General features: G+C 37.9%; 1 protein-coding gene across 1 annotated transcript in view; it reads right to left on the bottom strand.

Annotated features, from left to right (window-relative positions):
• Window positions 1-7,883: 7,883 nt before the first annotated feature.
• Window positions 7,884-16,467, bottom strand: part of LOC102961534 (mitochondrial poly(A) polymerase) — a 31,996-nt gene continuing 23,412 nt past the window's right edge. Inside the window, exons 7-9 of the mRNA XM_007092747.3 lie at window positions 10,820-10,912; window positions 10,663-10,736; window positions 7,884-8,599 (exon numbers count right to left, since the gene is read on the bottom strand). Coding sequence (XP_007092809.2) covers window positions 8,237-8,599; window positions 10,663-10,736; window positions 10,820-10,912 — 530 coding nt within the window. The 3' untranslated portion in view covers window positions 7,884-8,236. The remainder of the gene's footprint in view (window positions 8,600-10,662; window positions 10,737-10,819; window positions 10,913-16,467) is intronic.

Raw genomic sequence — 16,467 nt, 5'->3', positions numbered from 1 at the left:
TTCATCTTCTGTTACTGCATAACAAACAAGCACCAATTGAATGGTTTAAAACCATATATTTATTTTCACGGTTTCTGTGGCTAGGGGGTCGGAGGCAGATTTAACGGGTCTTCTGCTCAGGGTCTCAGAAGGCTCAATAAAATTAAGGCCTTGGCCAGGATGCAATCTTACCTGAGCCTTCGGATCCTCTTAAAAGCTTATTCTTTTCAGCTGAACGGAGGTTCTGATTTCTTGCTGGCTGTTGGCAGCGATAGCTTTCAGCTCTACGAAGTCACTCTTAGGTGCCAGCCACGTGGTCCCCCAGAACACAGCAGCCTACTCCTTCAAAGCCAGCAGGCGTCTATATCTCCGGTAGGCCGAGGAAACTCAGATCACATACTACAATCACAGGAATGGTTCAACCATCACCTTTGCCATTTAATGGAACCCCATCAAGAGAGTGACTATTGGTCCGATTACACTCAAGGGCAGGAGGTTACACGGGGTGTGTACTCCAGGGGTGGGAATCCTGGAACTGTAACAGAATTCTGCCTACCTTGTCTAATTTGAAGCTTTTAGAGAAAGAGGTTTAAAGATTTAAATGGAAGCTGAGCTCATATTTTTCTTGATACTATTTGTGTATCTTAATACATTTAAAATCATGGGCTAAGATGTGTGTGTGGTGGCGCTTGGGGGAGAAATTAATTAACTGATTACCCAATATATGCCAGGTACCGTGCCTTTACTTGTAAGTAAAGATTCCTTTACTTTATAGTTACCCCATATCAGAGAAAAGAATAGCGTTTGAACCACAGAGGTACTAAAAAAAGCATGTAGCCAAATCAATTATCAGTGTGTTCTTTAGGCTTTTAAGTACAGATAAGAAAACTGGACAATGATCGTAACCGTCATTGAGTTGAAAGGCTAAACTAGTATTTCCTAATTTTCCTAAACGAGTGAATGAGAATGCTTTTAATGGTTTTGGAAAACAAATACTCTACATTTCCCAGTGTAATGGACTTTTTTTTACAAAGCAAAACAGATTTTAGTTGCATAGAATTTAAAACAGACGGCAGCTTATGTAACTAAGTTTAATGGCCTAAAATATTTTCTCCTAAATCATGCTGGACATATTTTATTAATCTGTGAACAGAATTTATTCCAGGATGGCACTGTACATATTTAATCATAGTCAAATCTTTCTTCATCTAGAAGATCAAATACAGCTAATATTGCTTAGAAAATAAAAACTACAAAGGACTTTAGAATTAAGAAACATTTTAAACCACATTTAAATTCAAATATTGCTAAACACAACTTTCATCCTGAAGCATCAAGGAGAAGTCTGAAGTACTGTCTTTGTTCAGAGCAATCAAGGTAAAAACATCAAATAATTTCACTTTTCAAAACAGTTTTATTATATATTTAAAGACCTGAAAGTTTCTGGCAATATAGCAATGTTAGAATATATGGAGCAAATTATAACAAAGTTGAAAACGAACTCAAAATTTTAAAAAATTTCTTTTAATGTTTTATTTATTTTTGAGAGAGAGAGAGAGAGAGAGAGAGAGAGAGACAGAGACAGAGACAGAGAGAGAGAGGGAGACACGGAATCCGAAGCAGGCTCCAGGCTCTGAGCTGTCAGCACAGACCCGGACACAGGGCTCAAACCCTTGAAGTGAGAGATCATGACCTGAGCCAAAGTTGGATGCTCAACCGACTGAGCCACCCAGGCGCCCCAATGACAGTTATTTTTAACTATTTCTCTGTCACCTAAACAAATCCAGGCTGATAACATAGCTGAAATACTACAAATATGAAATGGCCAAACATCAGAGAAATAACTGACTCATAATTCAGAAAACCTAAATTATTTCACTGATGTAAAAATGCACTGAAGTTTTTGTGTTCATGAATAAGAGATCATGATAATAACATATGCTTAAAGTTCAAAAGAAAATTTCTTATAAAATCATAAAAATTTTAAGAAGCATTTTGGCCAAAAATACTTCATTCTTGGTCTCAACCCAGAGAAATATTTTGGAAAACTGGAAGAAAAATTGTATTTCATAGTTGTTTGAGGTGTCTCAATATGGTTGGAAAAAGAAGATATTTTCCCCATTCTTATTTGGGCATTTTGCACGCATTCACACATGGCATAAATTTAAACTTTGAACTGGCATGCCCAAAACCCTCTATGAGGAAATCACAGTCTAGAAATAAAAGCAATTTCTGATTTTTGAGACAGAACACGAAACAACATTGGCAGGGCCCTGTTTCCTCAGTAGTGAATTAGGCATTCATTCCAGCCAGGTATTCAGTTACCTAAAGACCCACTCAACAGATGTTGGTGAGAGACTGCATCTGAAAGCTCCTTATAAGGAAGCAAATGAAATGAATAGTATACATCATTTGTATAAGGTTAAAAATAGACACACACACACACACACACACACACACACACACACACACACACTATATGGGAATGAGAAGCTGGAATCACAAAGAACTCAATGGGTTCCAGTAATGGCAGACTAGGTAATAAACACCAACTCTCTGAACACTAGAAAAGGTGGGCAAAACCAACAGCAGTTACTTGAAAGCATCCAAATGCCAACATGGCAATGAAAAATCACAGGTCAGTGGAGAAGTAAACTTTCACAAGGGAAGCCTAGCATTTGGGGCTGCCGTTCCCACAGGGACAGCTGCTGAAGAGGTAACTCAGAGCTCAGCAGAGCTTTCAAAAATCTCACAGGAAAGGGGACAAAAACTGAAGTTCAGGGTTTTCCAAGGAGAAAGGACTCTCCTAAAGGTTTGTGGCTTTGGACGGAGACACACTCTGAGAGTAAAGAGTAACTAGAATCAGGAACTGAATCCGACTTCAAAATCTCAAGCCCTTTCTTGATTAAGGGGATTCAGGATCCGAAGTACCCCTACCTGCCTTCTGAAAGCAACACTAAATCAGTTCTGAAGGAAGATTAACATCATCCTCCCAGAGATAATCTCTGCTCTCTTTCACATACCGTGTCAACACACAAAATAACAACTCCATGTACTAGGAGAGAGATCAACGTCATGAAAAACAGGCCCACAGGGGAGCAGATAATCCAGTTTTCACACACAGACTTTAAAGCAACTGTTTAATACAAGAAAATCAGACAAACTTGAGAATTTTGTCCAAAAGTTAACAAAAACAATTTTTTAAGTACCAAGAAGAAATTCTAGAACCAGAAAACAAATAAAAAAACAAATGAAGAGGGGGAAAAAGGATAAAAAAATAGAGAAAAGAAAATATGGCTGACAGTTTTCTGTTTTCTAAAACTGGTACACTTTTAGGTCATTAAGTGATGCTGCTCTCTCTCTCTCTCAAAATAAATAACTAAAAAACAAACAAACAAACAAAAAACCACCTCTGTACTATTCCAAAATATCTGTAGAGTCAAAATAAACACACACATATAATTTAATATTAATTTACCATAACATGTATGGTTTTAAATCCTAATCATTTGAAAATTAATGGTTTCAGTGGATACACAGAAGAAGGAATTCATTAGGTTAAAAAACAAGCTAATAGATTATTGCATTAAATTAGGAGAGAAGAAATACAGACATGAACTAAACTAGTGGCAATGGAAATAGAAGAAGATCAGTCAAACAAAGGGGAAGGGGGAAAAGAACGAGTCTACAAGGATCCCAGAATTTGAGCTTCAGTGGCAGACAAAATAATGACACCAACAACAGAAATGGGCAAATTATGAGGTAAGCCAATTTTAAGGAAGAAGATACTTTAACAGCGCAGGCTGACTTGGAGGTGAAGAATGATAGTTAGGGCACAAAGTCCAGTGCACAATAAAGATGAGGTTCTAGAGGGTGGGACAAAGTGTTAAAAGAGAAATGATTTGAGGGTCATGTGCCCAGAAGTGATGACAAAGCTATGGAAATCGATGTTATCTGAAAACTGTGTATTTGAATCCATCTTACTAGTCCACAAAAGATAAAACTAAGTGCCACTGCTCACCATTATTCTAAGTGTACTTACTTCTTAAAAAAAGAAAAAAAAAAAGGTTGATCAATCAAATATAAAAATATGCAAAAAGTGCTTTCGTTCTCTTTTTAAAAAACTCAATTACATAAAGTTGAAGGAAACCAGTCAATACTGACAAGTGAATTTTATAACCACTAACACCAAGAAATCAAGCAGGGAAACTCCAAAGACATTTACTGTTGGGACTATTAGAGAATGGGAAAGACGGGAGCATGAAGGGACTTTACCACGTAAATCATTAACAGCCCCTCTACATCACCAAAATTAATTGTTAATAATGAAGAATAACAAGGAGAAGCTTGTGCTAGTTTTATATTCATAGGTGTATTTACAGAATCACAAATACACATTTTAGATGGAACAAAACAAATAAATAAAACAGGCTTTGAGTTTCAAATTCTATCTCACGACATCAGCCAGCTTCATAACGCACCTTTTTTACTGTTAGTTTTGGGGAAGAGAATATGTCAATATGCTACTTTACACCACGCTCCAAGTCCATGTGTAACCTCAGCAAGGATTATTTAAAACCCTAATCATTAGGCTGCACTAATCTAAGCCGAGTACCAGTAACTTTGTAACAGGAAAAGCTTCAAAAACATAAGACATTCATTGTACCTAACAATTTAACAAATTAAAGAATTTTGGTAACACAGAACATAATACAGACCTGATCTGTAATCTTTCTGTTAATTTGAGCCATTTTATTTGACAGCATCCACTGAAGTTTTCAATGTGCCATAATGTAAAATAAACCCAGAAAAAATAACCATCTGTAACTTATATTTATACCTATTCTAAATTAGGTATTTTACCATACTCTATTGTCTTCATAGAATATTCACTGTTCAAGTTGAATCTTTCCGACTCTCTTTTAAGATGTTTCAGCACTACATTCTAACAGCTTAGTAAGAAACTCTACCACAGGGGGGAAAAGTTTAAATGCGTATATCTAAGAGTAGACAGAAAAAGTGAATAACACCTTTAATCTAGCTTTGACTCCACAGAGTTCTTAAAGGCGGGTGGGATCCACATGCTACAGATAACGTAAGAATCGTATTTAAAATATGAACAGTATATTTTTAAATAATTTGTGGTGACTTTATATATCCTGTATTATACATATTACAGATTCAAGAGTCTATCTAAAATAGACATTTTCTGGGAGTTGCTCCATGGGAATTCCAGAAGAACATTGTAATGTTTATATTCTTTGGAATACGTATCCACACATAATTGAATTCTGCATGAAACCAAAATAAGCTTTTCAAGTATCTAAGATAAATTTTCCAACATCACCCCAAGCTGAAAAGTGATTTTTGGTCATGCTGTCATTCCAAGTATGTATTGTAAAGTATTTCTCATTAATAGGGCTTTACGTGAAATTGGGTGTCATGACCTGATTATTTCCTGATGATAACTTTAAACTACTTAAACCTTACTTCCTTATTGAATATTAAGAAGAAAAACTCCTCTGAGGTATAGGGGAGTCAGCTTCTGGACCTTTGTGGAAAATTTAACAGCCAAATTTTATCTAACTTAAGGATGAGACCCACGGAAACTCAAATTTGCAAAAAGGAGTGGTGATCCAAAACCACTTATCACCAGATTGTCGAAATGCACTGCCTTTCTATTATTCTCTTACACAGAAACCTTCAACAGCTTACCACTGAAAATACACTGAACTTCCATAACTTTGCCTTTCACAGTCCTTCACAATCTCACGCAACCTTAACTCTTCTGAGTATCATGGTAAAAACTGTAACCCAGCCGGTCCAAACCGGTTCTCCAATACACTTCCCACTTTCTGACTCTTATTTAACTGTCATCTTTCTTCAGGACAATAAGCCCTGTGTCCCTCTCTCAGTCTACCTATCTTTCTTTCAAGGTCTACCTACGCTATTCATCAATAAAGCCTTTTCTGATTGCCTCAGGCAAAAACGATTTATTCGTTTCTATGGCATTTTGAATGTTCCACTCCTACCCCGTTTGCTGAAGGGACTGGACGGAGACGCAATGACAGCTACTCACCAACTGAATGCCAAACTTTGGAGAGTGGAAAGTTGCTACCTGGACAAGCTGTGACCGCTTGACTGCTCCTTCTGCTGGCTTTGCTGCAGATGTTCACCGTGTTGGATTAAACTACACATGCAAATGTAGCCTTTCCCTACTGTGGCACCAACAGGCTGCAAGGAATTGAATAGAGCTGTATTTTAAAGGCTGAGGAATTGCCAGGAACACGACATAGCTTGAAACCATCTAATTCTGTTCTCACCTGACAACAGTCCTTGAGCCAAAGAAGAGAGAGGCAAGGAGTAACTGACAGCAGGAAGGAAGTCCTACTGACTTCAACTGTATTTTCTCTTCTCTTCTATGATCACTTAGAGGCTTTGTGCCTCTAAGATTACAGATGGATACCAGTGGGCCATAAAATCCAGAAAAATGTAGAACTGAAATTAATCTGGTCTAGGTGGGCTCATATCAAGTCTTTCACATACTGAACAAAACTTTTTCCTTACCTTATTGCTGCAATCAGTTTTAATTAAGCAATGGCAATGGTAAGCAACTGAAGATTATCTCTACAATCTAATAAAACTATTTTTTAAAAATTTGGGAGGCGATACAGAGAAGTTATGAGAAAACATTAAATTTGTTTGTAGTATATTCAGTTAACTAGAATTAAAAGTTTGTATTAGAAGATCTTTGTAGATTAAAATTTCCCACATAATTAAATCTGCTCCTGAAAGGTAATACAAACTTACAGTGTCAGAGTTGTTCTATAGATTACAAAAAAAGAAAAAGAAAATGTTAACACGTATTTTACGTGCCTCAATGATCATTTTAGACTTTAAAAAAAAAAAAGTCTAATGTCCAACCTTACAAAGAAAATGTCCAAATATCTGTGAACAGAAAATCACTTCATTTGGAAACTCTAAACCAAATATGCTTTTTAAACCTCTTTTTAATTCTTAGTACAGATTTCTTGCCCAACAGAGTAAACCTAACTGAAGAACAAATGAAAACTAGCTTTTAAAAGAACTGTATACAAGAACACTGCATATGTATACAAGAACACTGACACCTGTTTGTTGGTTTCAGATGTGAAATCAAAACAGCAGAGCCATGAGGGTGCAGAAGTTACTTGCTCCGTAACAATTCTATTAGTGAGTTCCCCAAACAGGTTAGAGTTTCTGACCTAAAATTTAGATGGGCAACCATTTTGAAAAGCACCACAAACTGTAAATCTGATTTCTGAATAGCAAGAATTACACACCGCAAACATGAAAAAGTAATAGCTAAAGAAAAGTGACAGGTATGATGTGCCAGGCTCTTGACCTAGCACTTTCCTACGTACTTCACTCAAAACAATGTGTGAAGTAGGCACTACTGTCATCCCCCCCCCCCGTGACAGATGAAACAACGGGGCCCCAGACAGGCTGAGCAGTCTACCAGGAAGCCAGGCTGGCTCCAGTCCCCTGTTTTCTAGCACCGCACTATTTGCTTCTAAAACTGAAAATTATTCCACAGGAAATGTCATGGAAGTTCTATTTCAATATGTCTCTATTTCGAACAGGAAGAAAGGAGGTTTCAAAAGTCAAAGAATATTGGAAATATATAGTAGAAACAGGGTTTTATTTTTGAAAACAAAAGTGACTAATATTTTAAAATACAATGTACCAATATTTTTACAGATCTGGCTTGGAATAGCTCGAATGCAGTGAATGAAGTGTCTGCATTCATATCTTAAAAACATGACCATTTTTGGAAATCACTACCGACCTGTTTTAATGTATATGTGAATAAGAGTACAGTACTTTGCTTGAAGAATAAAAAATAAAAAATACATACTAAAGAGTACTAGCAAATTCGGAAGTTTTATTGTATCCACTGACTACATACGTACATATCTAGAAGTCCTTTTAAATGATTTCCACCCAGAGACGGATGTAGAGATCAACAATGGTTTGATCTGAAACCAGATTTTTACCGCTTTCTTTGTACAGTTTATTTAAAGAACATTCCGATCTCCTTCCACCTGTTCCTCGTGGCTGACAGCTCAGAGTGCCGGTGGAAAGGAGGCTTATCAGACTGAAACCATCCCAGAACTTCAGACCGGAAAGGGGCCCCATGAGAAGATCAGGGGAAAGTGGTTCCAGGTAGTCCAAGGAGCATGTTACCGGGGAAAACCACTTCTTGGAGGAGGAGCCATCATGCCTGAGTACTAACTGTTCTTTTCCCGTTGGTGCAGGTGGCATTTTCTGGACCGCTACTTTTTATGGATTCCAGCAGGCTTTTAATTCTTTCACTTGCGGGCTTCTTCCTTACCCTCTTGGCGAGAGACGCGCTGTTCACGACAGACGGCAACAGCAGGGCCGCCAGCCCCCAGGGCTGACTCCTCGATGAGGAAGGCCGGTCTTTATCTTCCTGATTTAAAATCCAGGCACTTTCTCTGGCCAGTTCAACAAATTTTTGTAGCTGGCTTTGACTTACATTTTTGCTGATGTTGAGAGAAGTTTCAAAAGGATTCTGAATGTGCAACGGAGAAGATTCAGGTTTGTTTTGTTCCCTTCCCTATAGATTGTTATAAGGAAGAGAAATGCATAAATACACGAAAAGCTCAGACAGAACAACCATTTGTTTTAATAAAATGTTAAAAAACATGTAAAATCCCAGCACGAACTTTACAGAGTAAAGGATTTCTTTCCTAAGGGAACCAGGTATGTGTGCATGTCATGTGAACATGTACTTCTGATTTTTTTTTTACCACTGTAGTTCTGTGATTATTCTTTAGAGAAAAATAAATTAGGTTTATGAGCTATGGATGATGATGCTCAGATGAGAGGCACCTCAACTAAGTCAACCAATAGAAGTATTCTTAAAATTACCTAATTTTTACCTAACAGGATAAAGCTAGGAAGGGTAAAAAAAATGACAAAGAAAAATAGCAGAAAATAAGATGAAGACACTTACTTTTAAGACTTGCTAAAAACATAATAGAAGCACACAAAATTAGAATCCTTAAATTAAATACGGTAATTAATGTTTCCCAAGTATAAAATCAGAAAGGAAGAGAAGGAACAAAGGATTATTCATTCTTCATTTTAAAACACTGGAAGTTTCTTATTATATTCCTAAAGATCCAACTTCTATTCTGTGAGGCTCTAACAGGTACGACAACATCTCACAGAAGTAAAAGAAATGCTACAGCTGTGATCACACGACCAGCAGATGCAGTAGTCTCTACAATCTTTTCCTCTTTCAAAGGCTATCACGTGTATTACTCAACTATTCCAAAGCAAATGGCCAAGATTCCCCAATGTGAGCAGCACCTAGTGATTCCCTAACTTCTCTCATGCCCTAGCCAGCAGTGGTCCTGCCTATCCATCATCTTTGAGCCCTGGGGGTAAAGTGCAAAAAGGATAAAGAACTTCGTATGATCAGCGACCTTTTTCTCATATGGAATCTAACTCCATATTAGCTTGCATTTCAGAGCTCTGTGTCCCCTCCCCTGCCCTTCCCCACACTTTTTTTGTTGCTGTTAAACAAAATCTCCATGAGCAGGATAAGAGTTAGGCGAGAATGAACAAAGGCGAGCTAAAGAAACAACAGAAAAAAATACCTGAGGATGTGTTTTATGTAGCCAGTCTTACAATGGTTATAATTAAGTACCCAAATGCTAAACACAAACCCAGAGAGCTACCTCAAGTATCCCGCACCATGAACAAATTTTGCCTAGGGTTCTGCTCTAGATTTTCTTGTTTTAGAAAAATGTCTATCATTCCAGCTACTCAGATGAACCAAAATCATAAATTCATTTCCCTAAATAAATTTAGGGCTCAAACTGACAGAATCACTAAAACCTCCATGGCTGTGTTATCCTACTTCTTCCACGAACACAAAAGCAGTTTAGAAAGAACTGTATAAGGACACCTGGGTGGCTCGGTTGGTTGAGGGTCTGACTCTCAATTTCTGCTCAGGTCATGATCCCAGGATCCTGGGATCAAGCTGCATATCGGATTCTGAGCTGCGTCTGGAGCCTGCTTAAGGTTCTCTCTCCTTCTTGCTCTGCCCCTCCCCCACTTGTTCTCGTTCTCTCTCTCGTTCTCTCTCTCTCAAATAAAAATTAAAAAAAAAAAAAAAAAAACTATAGGGGTGCTGGGTGGCTCAGTCAGACTCTCGATCTTGGTTCAGGTTATGACCGCGCACAGTTCTGGAGTTCGAGCCCCACCTCGGGCTCTGCGTTGATTGTGTGGAGCCTCCTAGAGATTCTGTCTCTCCTGCTCTCTGCCCCTCCCCTGCTTGTGCTTGCTCTCTCAGAAAAAAAAAAAAAAAAAAAAAAAAAAAGAACTGTATATAAAATTATGTTTTCCAGAAACATTTTTAGAATATATTCTGTATTTTGAAGGATGTAGTATTAGATGCTGAAAGAGCTGGCTTTTGCTCTTCCAAATAATTAGGTGACTGATCTTATTCAAGTTAGGCAGCTCCTACAGGCTTCAATTTCCTTATTAGTATCTATTACTGCAGAGTTGAAATACAGTAACACATTAGAGTACTTTGTAAACTAAACTAATTCAGTATTAGTACAGCAGAAGACCAGATACTGAATCACCAAATATTAAAATATTATTTACCTGTCGGATATTTATGGAATTTTTATTGAAAGCGAAATTTCCAAAATATTCAAAAAATTCTTTCAGTAGTAATTCTGCAAGAAAATAAAACAAGGAGAATAAGAGGAAGGTCTATTTCAATTCAAAAAAACCGCAAACAGAGAAAGAAAACACCTACCTAGTGTTTCTGTGTTTCCCGAAGGTTTAATTTTATTCAAGTCACGAACAAAGGTACAGTTGTGGCCTTCTATTACACATTTATCTTCTGCGTCTTAAATAAACAGAAATGGAAAATATTTCACACTCTATTTCAAACATATTGGCCTACTTCAGAAGAGAAATTCAGAATTAACTAAATCAAAGTTACAGATCAATGTGTCCTATCATTAGTCAATGCTACGTATGTTTACAGTTAATAGGTCTTAAAACTCCATTAAAAAAAGATTTGAGACTAATTATAGTACAACAAAATTAGCATTACATTTTTTTTTTTTTTTATCACACTAGAACTGTCTATCAACAACCCAATGACTCTTAATCTATCTTTTCAGGAAACAGCTTCTCAGTTATACATGAAAATGCAGACAGTTCCCATCTTTCACCAACTCTAATCTTGGCTCTATTTTTTTAACAATAATATTTAATCTCCTCTCCATTTCCGTCCTTACCACCCTTTCATGCATATTATTTTCAACAATTCATCGGTGACACAAACTGAATGCTCTGAGAGTTTTGAACAACCTCTGGCAAGTTCTAAAATGCAGTGATCTAGCAACCAGAACCACCACATAGTAAATGGCATACTGGACGTTAGCATTCACCTTTTCTAATAGTATTTGTACCTTCAGAAGTAATCCCTTCCCTCATGATAAATATACAGCCACCATGAAATCCCTCAGCCATTCTAATCTACATTCCACTGTACAATCAGCAGGCAAATGCCCACTCTTCAAAAATCTAATTAACAGCCGCCTCGTCTGAAAGCATTTCCTAATTCCAAGTGGGCCGTCCTTGTCCTGTGCCCCATGAGCACTTGTCTGACTGCACTGTGACTGCAGGCACACTTTCCACTCCCCTACCCCACTCTGGGATGACAAATGTCATGGTTCTATTCATTATTCCCCCTCCCCACACCTAGTCCAGCTACAACAAGTGTCTAGCATACAGCAGGCACATAACCAGTAATGTGAATGATCAATGAATGCCTATGATCCCCAGCAGGGGGATTAAATATAGAAATTAGAAAGAGATAAATAAGGGTCCTTCAAATTTTTGTCTTTTTGTGTGTGTGTGGTGTTGGCATTTTTTGGGTAGACCTGGGTTACGAATGTAATTTCTCAAAAATTATTCTAGATCCTAACATGTTAATTTTAATAATTTATAGTACCCTGAAGAACTTGTACACAGTTACACTTAGGTTTTTTATGGGACCCAGACACATGTTTTATTCTTTTACACTATCAATAGGTTATATTTCTTGTGACAAGAGTGCCAGTCACATATGTCGATGTTCTTTTAGTTTCTCAGGAATGTATGTCCAATTAAAGCATTCCTACCATAGAAAAATGAGCTCCATGTCAAAATATTTCTAGGGCTAAGCTGTCTCTGTGACCACTGCTCTTCACTAAAAGGGTTTTTTAACAGAAAGCATTAAAACTTGAAGGAAAAAAAAGTATCTTCTGATTTAAGATAGGACCATCTTTGTTTTTTCAAAATCCCTAAGGCATTTGAACCTAGCAGCCTGGCGGCCAAGGCTCTCCCCTCCTTTGTCTGTCCCCCATTGTTTACTGTAACACCCAGACAACATCTACGCAGTCCAATATAACAGTCACCAGCCACGGGTGGCTATTAAAATAAAATATTCAGTCCCTGGACCACACTAACCATATTCCAAAGGCCTAAGAGCCACAAGTGACCAGCACCTACCCTATGTACAACATGGATACAGAACACTTCTATCATCATAGAAAGTTCTATTGGATAGTGCTGCCTTAGAAAAATGATTCTCAGGGTGCCTGGGTGGCTCATTCAGTTAAGCATCCGACTTCAACTTAGATCATGACCTCACGGGTTGCAAGTTCGAGCCCCACATCGCGCTCTCTGTTGTCAGTGCAGAGCCCGCTTCAGAGCCTCTGTCTCCTTCTCTCAGCCCTTCCCCCACTTATGCACTCTGGCTCTCAAAAATAAACATTAAAAAAAAGGAAAAAATTATTCTCAACCTATTCTGACACAGGAAGCCCTATCACTATTAGTTTAAACCTGTGGCACTTTCTTCTTAAAAGTATTATATGAAACACTGGCAAAAATTAATAAGTAAATACAAACTCTCTCAGTTGTAAGGAAAATAGCCATGTAATAAGCAACTTAACTCATATTAGGAGCTTGATGACACATTCCTTCAACTTCACCTTAAGTGAACTTAAAAACTATGAAAAAGTAAGGTTATGCATTTACTAAATTTGATTTTCTGGCTTCCTTGGGAAACCTTAGAGCCTCACCGATTGGTACGTCAATTACTCTTTCAGCAGAGTACACATGACGAATGAAATTCACTGAATAATGTTCTCGCAGCCACAGCCAGATCGATAAACTTACCCACATTTTTTCAGGGTACTAATATCCACACTATAGTAACTCATAATTAGTCACAGAGATCACTACTGGCACTTACCCAGGGGCTGCAGTACAGGTAATCCTGTCTACGGGCTGTGTGATTGTTTATGTTAATCTTTCTGGTCAAATGAGCAAAATCTACATTGTGCCAGCTACATGCATTTCTAATAAGTAACCTGAAGTTGAGAGGCACGAATATTAGGGACATAACAGGCATAAAGTTCATATGAAGGCTTACTATTTTTTTTCTTTGATAACAAATCTTTTATGATGTCCTGGTTTTTTACGAGGAGCTGGAGCAAAACTTGAATACCTAAAAATCGCATAACTATATTCAGCTTCTATTATAACTATTAACAGGTCCAAACCTTCCAGAGGTCAGTAGTAATTAAATGGGATAAGCAAAAAGGTGATCCCTGCTGTACTAATTAACGCAGGCTGCTGAATACGGGGCAGGGAGTCCTATACACTTAGACATTAGACACACTGGCAGTTTGCTTCCTTCTAACCCACCCACCCAGAACCCTTTTTGAGAATGCACATCCAAGCAACTGCCTCTCAAGTACCTGGATGTAACCTTGAGAAGAGTGTAAGTGTTATGGTTATATCCGTGTTTCAAAGTAGCTTTACTGATTGTCTTGTAGCTCACTCAACTCCAGAATGCGACTCATACTTAGACACTATTCTTCACATACGTACATCTATAATATAGACTGTTCCCTATTAATCACTTATGCTAATCAACAGACAGGTGAAGTTCTACCTGCTCCTCCCACCATGCCATATGCTCCAGTGACACTCAGCCTCCCTCGGAGGGAGCCTATATGCCAGTTATGAGCACATGCTATGGGGTGAACATGATGAAACGAACACAAGCATCTATCTTCACCCCCTCCCAAAACACCTATGAACTGACAGTAAAATGACATAAAATCTTGAAGGCAGAGAACAGAAGAAATAAGAACCAAAAATTTTTCAGTGGAAGAACAGATGGACAAGTAGCAAAGACTTAGGAACTCTGAAAAGACTAAATCCTAAACTAGTAGTAAAGAAAGCCAAAAAAAGGGACACCTTGGGTGGCTCAGTCTGTTAAGCGTCTGACTCCTGATTTCAGTTCAGGTCATGATCTCATGGTTTGTGGGATCAAGCCTCCTGTCAGGCTCTGTGCTGACAGTGCACAGCCTGCTTAGGATTCTCTCTCTCTCTCTCTCTCTCTCTCTCTGTCCCTTCCCCACTCTCTCTGTCTGAAAATAAATAAACTTAAAAAAAAAAAAAAAAAGCAAAGAAAAACCCAGATCTACAAGGCAGAGCTCTCTCCCAACAACTCAGGAAATAGAAACACCAGGTCTAACTGGAAGCACCATGACTGAAAGCTTCCTGGTTAAAGAAGCAGTTAGACTCCCCCAGATCTCTTCTTCCCTGACAGAAAACCTTTAGAGTACTTTGGAGTACTTGGAGAGGGTAAAAGAGAGGGTATCTACACACGGAGCTACAAGACATGGCTGTGGTTGGGAAAATTGTTCTAAAAGCAAGAAGAAAAGCACAGTAAATATCAAAGTTACAGCATGCTAGTAACTGGGTCTTCTGTTCCAGACCAAAACAAAAACAAAGCAAAAAAAAAAAAATTTTTTTAAGTCATTTCTGGGGAATCTGAATAGCTCAAGAGGAATGACCTGGGGAAAGTGACATAAAAAGTGCCCACCAATGCAATAGTCCAGCTACACTACCCTACAATGAAGCTCAGAGTCAACAAGCCCCACCTAAGCTCAGAGAATCAAATTAACTTTTTAGTTTCCAACTCAAACATGAGCAGAAAATCAAAGATTATCAGACACCTGAAGAAGGCCTCTAAGAGGACACGAAACTTAAAAAATGAAATAAAATGAAAAAAGCTACTTAGAAACAAAAGAGGCTACATAAGAAAGACTTAATTCACAGAATAATTGATGATTCTGACTATTCTGAGAAAAGATTTAGACAACCGGTAGCAAGCTGGAGATTCAAGTAATGTTAAGCACATAAAAAACTAAGCAAACAAACTATAAACCCCAAACAACAGAAAAAGTTGGGTAGGAAAGGAAATTAATTTTAGTTTACTCCATGGATTAAACAGGAATAGCATTTAATAGTCATAATATATAGAATGCAAAGCAGGGGGGCCTGGGTGGTTCAGTTAGTTAAGCATCCAACTCTTGATTTCAGTTCAGGTCATGATCTTGCAGTGTGAGATTAAGCCCTGCTTTGGGCTCTGTGCTGACAGCATGGAGCCTGCTTGGGATTCTCTTTCTCTCTCTCTCTCTGCCTGTCCCTTACTCAAATTCTTTCTCTCAAAAAAAATAAATAAGCATTAAAAAAAAAGCGCATAGTAAAATTATGCTACAGCCATATTCAGAATATGAGGGGTGGAAGAGACGTGTGTATGGTGAGGGCTACAGGGGGAAAGAAGACAATTCCTCTTTTTTCATAAAGGGAAGTCATGTATGATGCTTAAAACTAAAACTCAAGAAACATGGTCATCGTTTTGCAATATATACAAATATCGAATCATCACACTGTATACCTAAAACCAATATAATGTTGTATAGGTCAATTATACTCCCCAACTAAATAAAGAAATTAAAGCATTTTATTTTGAGAATATGGTTTAAAACAGCAAACAGATCATCTAAGAGTTAAAAGTGGTGCCCACAAAGGGCTAAATGACTCGAAGGCAGAGGCTCAGAGTGGAAGTTATTGTTATGAAATTTGTAGAATCTTTTACTCTTTAACTATTTAACTATGTGTATCTGTAACTTTGATAAAACTGAACTTTAAAAATCATAGTCCTTTTGGGACTCCTGGGTGGTTCAGTCGGCTGGGCATCCGACTTCGGATCAGGTCATGATCTCACAGTTTGTGAGTTCGAGCCCTGTGTCGGACTCTGTGCTGACAGCTTTGAGCCTGGAGCCTGCTTCAGATTCTGTGTCTCCTTCCCTCTTTGCCCCTTCTCTGCTCATGCTCTCTCGCTCTCTCAAAAATAAATAAACATTAAAAAAAAAAAAAATCATAGTTCTTTTCACCAAACATCAATCATTAAGACAGTGAAAAGAGAACCACAGTTATGTATTTATTTGACACATAAAGACATACACATGTATCCATAACATGTGACAAAGGACTCGTATGCAGAACATATAAAGGATTCCTGCAAATGAATCCCTTAAAAAGGACAGA

Source organism: Panthera tigris, chromosome B4 (genome assembly GCF_018350195.1).
Source record: "Panthera tigris isolate Pti1 chromosome B4, P.tigris_Pti1_mat1.1, whole genome shotgun sequence".
In the NCBI taxonomy this organism is placed as follows: domain Eukaryota; kingdom Metazoa; phylum Chordata; class Mammalia; order Carnivora; family Felidae; genus Panthera; species Panthera tigris.
This window is presented reverse-complemented; position numbering and strand designations above follow the sequence as displayed.